General features: G+C 38.6%; 1 protein-coding gene across 1 annotated transcript; it reads left to right on the top strand.

The window, feature by feature from the left end:
- The first annotated feature begins 2,432 nt into the window (after positions 1-2,432).
- LOC125240505 (transcriptional repressor scratch 2-like) lies at positions 2,433-5,379 on the top strand. Its single transcript, XM_048148397.1, has 2 exons — positions 2,433-2,445; positions 4,496-5,379. Exons 1-2 carry the CDS (start codon positions 2,433-2,435, stop codon positions 5,368-5,370), a joined length of 888 nt encoding a protein of 295 aa, XP_048004354.1. The 3' UTR covers positions 5,371-5,379.
- Positions 5,380-11,796: the final 6,417 nt, after the last annotated feature.

Genomic DNA, 11,796 nt, shown 5'->3' with positions numbered 1-11,796 from the left:
TGTTCGTGTTCACTATCGTTAGTCATAATTTAGTTTTTCACAGAAGGTTCTTTTTTGGGGTTCCGTAGTCAACTGTCTGTCTGTCTGGTACACACAAGGTAACTAACGAACCTAGTCGAGAAATGAAAATTTTCTCGTTGGGCTCACTGATTTTCCCGCCATTTCGTCTTTTACATGTTATGTGTTTTATTTTTTCATGTTGCTTTTAAAAGTATTAGGCCCCGCCAGCGATTCGACGGAGCCCCGCTATGCGGGGCTCCTATTTTTGCTCTGAATGACACAAGGTAACTAGCGAACCTAGCTGAGAAATGAGGATTAAAATACTCAATGAGCTCACTGATTTTCCCGCCATTTCTTCCTTTGCATGCTGATTTTTGTAGTATTCGGCTTCGTCAACGAGTAGAAGGGGGGCAGGGGTCCTATTTCCGTTCTAATGGACGCGAGGTAAATGCGGACTACCAATAAAGTCATAAGGTATAATGTATCGATTGTCCACATTTTCGTTAGTCATAATTTGGTTTTTCTCAAAAACGCGTAACTTTTCAGGATTGCCATAAAACAAACCTAACCTAACCTATCTATAGGTGACCCTAATGAAACCGTTTCAGAATTATGACTAATGATAATCTGGCTAACAAAGGGATCCGTTTTAAATGTTATATTCATCAACTTTCTTGATTCTAAGATTATAGTATTCTATAATATGGGTTGTTAACGTTAGAACTATTAAACGTTATTAAACCATATGAATATGACTAACGTAAGTGGTTTATGGGAAATAAAACCAATGTGGAAAAAAATGTGGAAAAAATGGTTTTGACAGGGTACTCCCATACCTACATGTAAAGTGGGGACTGATTTTTTTTTTCATTTCAACCCCAACTTTTGCTATAATGTTGGATAGGTATTTAAAAATGAATAGGGGTTTACAAAAATCGTTTTTTGATAAAATTAATATTTTCGGAAATAAATGCTCCTAAAGTTAAAAAAAGTGTGTCCTAACTTTTGAACCATATGTTTAAAAAATATGAAAAAAATCATAAAAGTAGAACTTTATACAGAATTTCTAGGAAAATTATTTTGATCTTGATACGTTGAACAGTTTTTGAAAAAAAAATACGGGAAACTGCGTAACCCTACACTGAGGGTGGCCCGACACGATGTGGGCCGGTTTTTTAACTGGCTCTCTCTCGGCTTGCCACAGCTTAGCGTGAAGTACTTGTAAATCTACTCGTAGTGTTTATTGATCGGTTCAATTATGAGCATTATGAGCGTGGGAGCACGGCATGTGTCTCGTCGGTAAACGTTTCTCATTAGCGAATAGTTTGCAGCTGGTTAGGGCTTGTTTTCAATGCGGATAAATCCATAAAAAATATGACGAAGTAGACCAATGTTTCCATGACGTATTAAAGCAGTTAGGTTTAGGTTGAAATGTGGGTGTGTTTGGTAAATCGTTCCACTTTGGGATTTGAGATTTGCTTGTATCTTTCGTAATCATATGAATAAGCTGACAAAGCGGCTGTCATTCGACAGAGTGGGACATTTTACTAAACATTCTTGCAGATAGAGACGCTACCGCAGTTTGTGTCCCATGGGCCATGTCCCAAGTGGGTAGATATTCTATGATCACAAAATTCACTTTGGCAATAAGACTAGCTGTCATACTCCATTCTTTTTAATTTTATACAAAAAATTACAGCTGTGACATCGACACGTGATCGACACCTTAAGTTTTTGAGGGAGATGTATAACGAAGCTTTTTTCCACGGCCTCGCTCGCGTTAAATTAGAAAATTGCGGAATGTTCCATACAAACAAACATCCATCCCCCATTTTTGGGAAGTGTAGGGGGTTATGACGATACAAAAAGTAGCAGATGTCACTCTCCATGCCTTGAACTATCTGCACTTAAAAAATCAGGTGAATTTGTCGCTCCGTTTTGCCGTGAAACACAGAAAAGGTTCCGTACCAAAAAAGTACCTACAAAAGGAACCTTTATTTAAAAGTAGCCTCTCTCCTGTTTGAGATTATATTACTGGCGGATTTAGAATAGGTACCTATACATATTGCACGAAATACATTTCATGCTTCTGTAACTTATCCGTAATCTCAATAATGTGTTGAATATTCATAGTATCAGTTTGCAACATATCAAATACACCCCACGTCTATTCTAACCGGTGCACTGGTAAATCATATTTGCAATGGACAGCGCATTTCAGCGCCAGCCTTAGGGACTTAGCAAATATAACAATGATTTGAAAATAAACTAAACGTAATGCTATCCGTCTTTATCGAACTAATATGGAAGATGTTCGTTTCTTTAAAGGAACGTTAGCGTGACTCTGACTAGAACTCTTGTATTATAATAATAATATAAAGTAAATAAATATTTTAGGATGTATGTAGAGATTGTAGAGCAATACAACAATCATGACAGGGACAAGTAAATGAAGAATAATCAAAAGCTGCCGGCCTACCATGCTTCCAATTTTATCACTTATCCACGTGGATAAGACATCTGTCACTCTCACACTGACATACTTGTTAAAGCGTGACAGACGTCTTATCCACGTGGATAAGTGATAAAATTAGAAGCATGATACGCCGGCTGGATTGACAAAAACAAAATTAATCAAAATCTTGTCACAAAATTTGTCGAGAATTGGTTGGGGATTGCGACCTGTGGAGGGGAACGTCCGGACATATAAAAAAAGCAAATCGAGTTAAACCGTAGGACGTAGACTACACTGTCGCTTCAGTCAATAAATATAGATTATATAGATACATTAGGTATACAGAGTGGGGCCTGTAACAAAGGCGAAGAATTGAACTCTAGGCTATTATCCTTATACTGATCAACATTTGTTCGGCGACTTTTAAAAATAACTTGTATTTAGATTTTTATCGCCCTTGAAAGTTTTTTCTAAGAGGTAATGTATTGCGAATTCTGTTAAGTCTAAAGTGTGACAGACAACGTCAATGACAACAATTAATGGCGTACATTGAAGCTAATATTTATTTTGTATGAAAAATTAAAAATTCATAATTTTTAGAAGTCACTGAACAAATGTTGATCAGTATAAGGAGAATAGCCTACAGTTCAATTCTTCGCCTTTGTTACAGGCCCCACTCTGTATGTATTTAGTTCACCGCTTTCACCCTATAGCCCAGTTCATTTTAAAATTTATCAACTGCCAAATATAGTTCTTATGCCTTGGCAGGTGTTACTTATGTACCTATGCGTTCCATAACACTGGTAATAATAGTATCCTCCTACATTTAATGATAGTGGATTTTACAAAAAAATGTAAGTACTTGTTGGTTCCGGCATCGCGTTCTTCTTAAATGCTAGAAATACTATTGTTCCGTGAAGAGAAATATAATAAAATAAATCCATACTAATGTTATAAATGGGAAAGTGTGTGAGTCTGTTTGTTTGTCCGTCTTTCACGGCAAAACTGAGCGACGAATCGCCGTGATTTTTTAGGTGGAGATAGTTGAAGGGATGAAGAGTGACATAGACTACTTTTTGTCTCTTTCTAACGCGAGCGAAGCCGCGGGCAAAAGCTAGTTATATAATAAAACCGGTACTCGGGCAGAAAAAGGATAAGGGCTTGCTCGGCAAAAACAGACGATATTTGAAAAGCTTAAATCGGATACAAGGTGAAAGCGAACTGTGGATTGACAGGCCTCGAATAGGATTTGTCTTGCTCTCCCGAGTTCGCTTACTCCTGTCAGGTGTGATAGGCAGCTGCGTTATGCGAGAGATGAACAATTCAGACAGAGTTTGCCTTCGTAACAAGGCCCAATTCTGTATTGACATTTTGATAATGTTTAGCCGAATTCGGACTTGACGTCTTTTCATCAGGCATCTTACGCAGAACAACATGTGATGGTGATATGGTTTATTAGAAAACGCAAGGCGGTAGCAAGGTCGCGTTTTTATCGTTCGTTATGCCATGTGTCATTTAAATGACTAAAAAAGGCCACGTTCGCAGCGATTTTAATAATCTAGACCGTGCAAGTTAATTCAGTTAAATGCGTAGCCTGCAATAAGCCTATTGCGCCAGTGCGTCTTTTTCGAACTTTTTGTAAGGGCGAGAGTGACGGACCGACATGACAGGCCATATCACGCTACCGTGATTGCCCGCCTGATTTTATTTCAAGAAGATCAATGAGAGTTATTGATCTTCTTGAAATGACATGGTAGAATTGGTCTGATACGACCCATCAGACCCACATGAAATTATTTTAACAGAATCTGATTCTTGTTTTTCTCTCTTTCTCAAATTACCAGTTATTCACTTAATATTATTGACTCAAATATAACGTTTCATTCAGTTTCATTTTGAGAGGTTTTTTTTGGATATTAATCGTTGCCTCACGATGTTTTCCTTCATCAAATCTAATTTTTTGATAATGTCGAGTGTGCCGTTGTAGTGTTTTTTGAGTAACACTCAATGTTGGGTCTAACCTCTTGTATTTGTCGACAGAGCCCCGCACCGCGGAGTATGCGGAGCTGGGCAGCGGGCCCTTCCAGGAGCGCACGGCGGCCGACACCGAGGCCGCGCACGAGCTGCTGTCGCTCGCGCAAAGCGTGCCGCCGCTGCCGCCGCTGCCGCCGCCGCTGCCGCCCGCCGTCGTCACCGTCATCGAGCCCGCGCCCGCGCCTCTTCTCCCGCTCTACACCTACACCATACAGCCCACCAACATATACATCATCGCCGAGGAACCGCCGCTCCCCGTCTATACTACCGTACAAGCCGTTGCGCCCTTTGAGTTCTCCGGTATCGAGCCGCAGCTGAACTACATAACTTACCAGCCGCCCCCTTGCGAACCACCGCCTCCGCCACCTCCGCCTCCTCCCCCGCCGCCTCTGTCGGAGCCCGAGGAAGATCCTTCGCTGACCCCTCCGCCGAGGGGGCGAGCGAAATACGACTGCGACGAGTGCGGCAAACGGTATGCGACCTCTTCCAACTTGTCGCGGCATAAGCAGACACACCGCAGCCTCGACTCGATGCTGGCGAAGCGATGTAACGAGTGCGGCAAGGCGTACGTGTCGATGCCCGCCCTGGCCATGCACGTGCTGACCCACCGGATGGGCCACGAGTGCAGCGTGTGCGGCAAGCAGTTCTCGCGGCCGTGGCTGCTGCGCGGGCACCTGCGCTCGCACACGGGCGAGAAGCCGTACCGCTGCGCGTCGTGCGGCAAGGCGTTCGCGGACCGCTCCAACCTGCGCGCGCACCTGCAGACGCACTCCTCCGACAAGCAGTACCAGTGCTGCCGCTGTCGGCGCTACTTTGCTCTCAAGAGCTATCTCAACAAGCACCTGGAGACGTCCTGCCTGCCTCGCGGGGAAGGTCCCTGAGCGAGCGACGCGATCTATGCAACGAACGTTTCTCTATGAACTTCTTTACACCTTTGTATTCAAAATTAAAGTAGCGGCTCGTAGTTTCGACGGCGTCGAAGGAAAAATAAGCAATAATAACGTACCTAATAACGATAGGGCTCTTTCCATAATTCTAAATTAAAAAGTATATATATATTTTTCAATTATTAGTCCCGGGTCGGAATCGTGTCAATTTATGGCAAGAGCCTATATGTTACAGTAGTGTAATATTTACACGTTAATGTATAGTTAAGTTAGCGTCGCATGGGTGGTGTGACACTTAGATAGTAGTTACGGTGATACGTAGAGACTTAATGAAACCGTCGAGCTGTGGTACTAAGAGAGCAATAAAGTAAAGAGCGTAGAGTGCCAGTGATAGGCGATAGGCGACGCACGAGTAGCGTGCGAGGCGTAGCGAGTAGCTTAGCGAGTAGCGGCCCGAGAGGACCAAACTGTTGCTCGGGCGCTGCCGCCGTCGCGCCCGCGCCCGCGTTCGCGTCCGCCCCGCCCCGCCCCGCCCGCGCGCGCCTCCACGGCCGCACCGAGCACCGAGGCCGGTGGCGCGCTCGGGACCGCGGACGCGGCCGCTGCGAGCGAACGCCGCTTTGACTTAACCGTGGACGTCACACTTAAGACACATTGATTTGCAACCTGCTCTTATACTGCTCACTCAGTCTAATTAAACTTTGCAAGTTTAGGGGTATATAGCGATAAACACGACCAATTTTAAAGGTAAAGACACGCACCTGTAAGTCCATCATTTAGTAGTCGGCGCACGGCCATTAGAACTCGCTCGCTCCAACCACCAGTTGCATTTGGCATGTGAAATACTCCGGATTTGCATGAAACGAAATGCGCCCACTGCTCACATTTCATATCACTTTTTAAATTAACACATTAAATATGTATTGAGTAATAAAAATGCACACCACAATATTACCTCTTTGTAAATTCCGAAATGTAAATATTGAACATAAAAGCAGCTTAAATTATGAAATGTGTCGGAAAATGTCGCCATTATTTTGGCGCGGTTGAAGCGAGCGGTCCGTCAGGGATTGGGGTCGTGTCTAAATGCCGTGAGAGCCGCACGGAAATATAAGACGACTTTGCCGTTAGGAAGTCTAATGTTCATAATCGGGTACAATGCAGTCGTCGCGTCGAGCGAGACAGTTCTCACAGCGTCTATCGTTTTCGACTATACTTTCGGTACCATTGAGGATTAACTCTTTGATGCAAAGTGATAGTGTCACGAGACATGTGCATGCTTGGTGCGTAATGCTTGTGGGTTTTTTCTAAATTGCGGATTGAAGTATGTAAAGTAAGGAGAGTTTTGAAATGCGGGTTTTGAAAGAAAAGTATTTTTATAGAAAATTGAAGTTTTACGTGAATATTGAATATTTCACATGTCATTCCTTTGGCATTGGTTAGGCTTAAGTATACAATATACGTTAACCGTTATCACATTTGCTAGCACTCGCGTGTTGTAAGCACCACAGTCAGCAGAGACGACTACCCTGGAAATGCTTTATAACAAAATTTTAAAATCCTTTGCATCCCATATATTCCTACGCATACTCGTTCATAGTGCTATTCTCATATTTAAGCTCTATTAGGAACGAAATACCTAAACACCACAATATACATCAACGAGATATAAAAATGAGTGACATCGGGCCCATTTCTCAACACTGAAAGTTACAACTTACAAGCGGAAGTCTCTTTCCAACTTGTCATATTAGACAGTGACTACCACTTGTAAATTGTAACTTGTAGCTTCGAGAAATGGGCCCCTGGTGGTGCTAGAGTGCAGCGGATTGGCCAAAATATCCATATCCATAGAGGGCAAAAATATCTCGGATCTCCGAGAGACCTCCTACTCAACATTAAGGGTCTGGATTTCTCGAGGAGTTGGGATGGCAGGACTAGCCAACTCCGCTATCACGCAAAATAGGCGCAAGACTTCGTTTCGGGAAATGGCCCGTACTAGAATGAGTATGAGTGACCTAAGTGAGTGTTTATACTCGTAGAAGTATCTTGAAGTATTTCGATAAGGTGGGCCAAATATTACCATAGAACGATACGCATCAAAGGAAGAGGCCTTTGCTCAGAAGTTGGATGCAATTAGGTTGCTCAGTTTATGTAATGTACTCACATGAGTGGTATATCTATAAAGTATACAAGTCATTTATTATTGCATTTATTATTGGGTAGGTATATTTAAAATACGAGTAACCCTGCTGACTGCACGTGAACCTAATGTAAAGTAGGGATAAGGAAACATCTTTTGTAAATATGCTTTGAAACATATGATGCAAATCTAATCAACAGAGCCATGTAATGCTTTTCACATAACATCTAACTGTTCATATTTAATTTTACATTAATCCCATTTAATATTATTTTATTGCGGTGATAACATACCAAAAATACGTAGCCAAGTAACAACGAGGTCCACGTTGAAAATATTTAGGCAAAATATATGAAGACAGTGATTTTAGCAATCAGCAGTAAAATCAACTGTAAAATTAAAGTATAACGAAACATATAACGATTACAAAGAAAATACAATAAAATAACACAATAGTACGATATAGCAACGAAAACGATGATAGCTATTACTGAATTATTTATTTCATCTAAAGTATTTGGATTAATAAAAATTACATTAGGTCATAGTTTTTGCTCAATATCGTTAAGGTCAGAAGTTTTACTCTTGAGTTTAGAATAGGGGTAGTAAAGATCTGACTTAGACTACTCTTATTCACTTGTTATGATATTCCATCTATTTTACTTATACATACAAATAATAGGTTTATATTGCATTAATTTTGTTTAATATGTCAAAAAAAAAAACAAACTGGCGTATTAGGGAATGTAAATTGCTGACGTAACCTTATGAATAAAACACCTACACTTAGATACTAGAGATATATTCATACTTTCTTGCTGTTATTTAATTTATTATAAATGTATAGGTAGAGAGAACCATTTTTAAAATGTAGTATTTAAGGCACTACCCACATTAGGCTGTTACGTCTAGTCAATTTGATAATTTTGTCAATTTACTCTATTCAATCGTGAAATTTAAGTAACGAGGTAATCGGATCAGAATTATTTAAACAATATTTACGAGGAAATACAATTTAATCTACATTCATATCATTAATTGACGATAAGTATTTAGTAGACCGTGTGCGTAGACGAATGCACAGATGCGGAATCACGGAATGAGCGTTAGTGCATTCGGCAACGCACACAGGTATGTTACATTAACCTTCATGATTTAACCTATCTTTTTGCGTGAGTGACTGAGTGTCCTTATCCACTCATTCTTTCAGTTATAAACTGAACTAATTCGGTTTTATACCATGTCTCACTTAAGTAACGTTATTAACTGCACATTGTGATGTGATCTATGTTTTTAGTGCTTATAAAACACAATCAATTACATTACATTAAGGTGCGATTAATGTGACGAAATAAATCAGAAATCCATAAAATAGCTAGTTAGCTTAAAAAGGAAACGAGGGAGATATAATCTGTGTATAGTATATCCTCTGATAGTAATCAATACCCATCAACTATAAGATCAATTAGTAGCCATTACATGGTTCATAGGGCTGTATTCAATTGAATAAAATAAATAAAAGAAACATGCACCAATATTTAGGGTTCTCAAAGGTGAGCAACGAATAAGTGGCCCCCCTGATGTTGTTTATGTTCATGGGCGGCGATGACTGCTTCCCATCAGGCGGCCCGTCTGCTCATTTGCTGCCTATTTCATAAAAAAAAATCAAGAGGTACATACGTTAACACGCGGCCTAAGTCGTAACTGCCCGCAGCACCTATTTTCGTCCGAACTTGTTGACAATAGCGTCTTGTTTTGATATTTGAGATGATATTTATAGGTTTCGATATAATTTTATTATCAGATTGAACTTGAACTCGTGAAATGTACTTTATACAATCGTGTTATTATAGAGCTTTTCAGTACCGTATTGTAAGATAAGAGATAGAAAAGCTTGGTTATAACAATATTGTGTACAATACTTGTTCTAAGAGTTAATTAAAATGATCAATATGCAAAAGTCAATAATGCGAGTAGAGACGGCCGTAAATACCATAATAAATACTAAACACCCAATCATAAAGCGTTTTATGCCCTAGGTATAGAAGCAAATTTATGTAGATTATTGACACGCGACGGTGCTATGTTCCAAAACGCAAGCGCTGGCAATTTTAAATCAAAATTTTTACAATGACACATTTTATTACTACTTACGTGGTACCTACCACGTTATATTTTCGATTTATGTTCAGTTGTATTCAGGAATTAACTAAATATTTCATTTGTGACGGAAGTGATATAGACTAACCGACGTTGAAAAGAGTGAAGTTAAGTAAAAGTTTAGTCTATGAAATCTTAATACACATAATACAATCGGGCGGCGAGTAGAAAAAGTATAGAATCTCAAATTTTAAAAACTTTTGGCGTTATTTTTGCGTTCAAAATGTTGTTTTGAGAATATTCAGAATAAGACTGATAGAAGAGTGCGGAGCGTTTGGGCGCCGAGACGGCTCGGTATATCGAGGAAGTCTTCCAATCATCGTAACTGTCTCAATTGCGTAAATAACTAAAGAGATGTGGCTACGCCGGCACGATGCAGAAGTCTGTACGTGGGCTTATCATATTGTACGTTCGACCATAGGTACCTATCATCTCATAGACTGCACTAATTTGCGTTTAATCTAGAAAAAAAAACTATAAAAACTCAAATTAAATCGAACGTAGTAAATGATTGTATCTTGAATTTCAATATGAGTTGTATATAATGGTAACATTTAAAATAAATCAGAAACTTTTGCCTAAGTAGGTACTAATGGCAAAGTGTTATACGAATGATAACTCAAATATCCATTTATATAGTTTTTTATTTTTATTAAAAAGAAGTGCTACCTACAATCATAAAAATAAAAGCTGATCAGAACTTCGACATATAATTTAAATCGCGTTGTTGACATCTGCTTAGTGGGCGTAGTTACAACTTCAAATTGTAATCTGTTCAATTAATCAAGTACTTTGGTCTAACTAAAGTTTGGTAAAAGTATTCTAATCATTAGTGGATAATGAAAGCATGTTGTTAAAGTCCAAATTATTTCAAATGTTTAGTGTTTTTTATACACATGTTCAATAATGAATTCACCCAGTGCGTCATTCAATTAAACACAAAAACAATTATATGATTATTACATGTACTTTTATTATATCGGTATAAACTTTGCACATGAAATCAATAAGTATATCAAACTGTCAATATGAGGAACCTTTTTTCATGATATCACTGCCGACGAATTCATAACTGAAATAATGCAATTAAATTTAAAGGTAAACCTTGGTGGTTGTTATGGTAAATTATAGCAGATAAACAAAATTTATGTAAAATCTAAAATTATCAATTTAGGTAGTGTATTTACATAAATAAAGATACTTTTTCGGATCTTTTCTTTATGTCATGACTGAAGTTTATATTCCACGAATTTTTCGAATAAGTATTTTTTTAATAAAATATCTTTACTTTCAAGTGTTTTTACAAGAACACTTACATAAACTACCATAATTTGCCATTAAGCCCACCTTACCTTTATTCCAATCAAAGTGATACTACATATTCCCCAGTATGAGACGTAGCTTAACAAATTTACTATAATTTAAATCGAAATCACATAACAGTTATAAGTACTCACTTAAAAATTAATATCACTGTGTGTCAAATAATACATCACTTAGAATAAGATTCGATATAAGACCTAGTTTTTACTGTTCATAATAGGTAAATAAAGTTTCGTGTATTAGTGCCGAGTAGCGGCATTTAGTGTAACAAGTATTTAATACTAAGTAGATACTCTTAGAACTTAAAATAAATACCAGAATACCAGCAACGGATACTGCAATTTCTGTAAAATAGATAATAATGTTCGTTACACATTACATACATTTTGTTGAAGCTTTTTTACTTTATTGATATTTGTAGGAAGTCATTGAAAATGACTTGCTATTTATTTAAGTTGTTGAACTGTAAATGTGATAAATACCTAAGTCAATAGTTACCAATATTCCAAATTTTTATTGTCACCAGCTTTGTGACTGGAAATATACTTGAACGGGCGACATGTATCAGTCGTCTTGGGCACAAAATGGATCGCCGATGTGAATAATCAAACAATCAAAGAAATTAAAATCCCCTCTTCTAAGTATTTTATGAGAAATAAAAAAAGTGAGAATGTTAGAAATATTGGAGAAAGACTGCGACTGTCTCATATTTGAGAAGCCAGGTTGGATTTGATACGATACGTACGATAATGTACATCATTGTAATTGACGGCAACATGAATGAAACAATATAT

Source organism: Leguminivora glycinivorella, chromosome Z, assembly GCF_023078275.1.
Source record: "Leguminivora glycinivorella isolate SPB_JAAS2020 chromosome Z, LegGlyc_1.1, whole genome shotgun sequence".
Lineage (NCBI taxonomy): Eukaryota > Metazoa > Arthropoda > Insecta > Lepidoptera > Tortricidae > Leguminivora > Leguminivora glycinivorella.
This window is presented reverse-complemented; position numbering and strand designations above follow the sequence as displayed.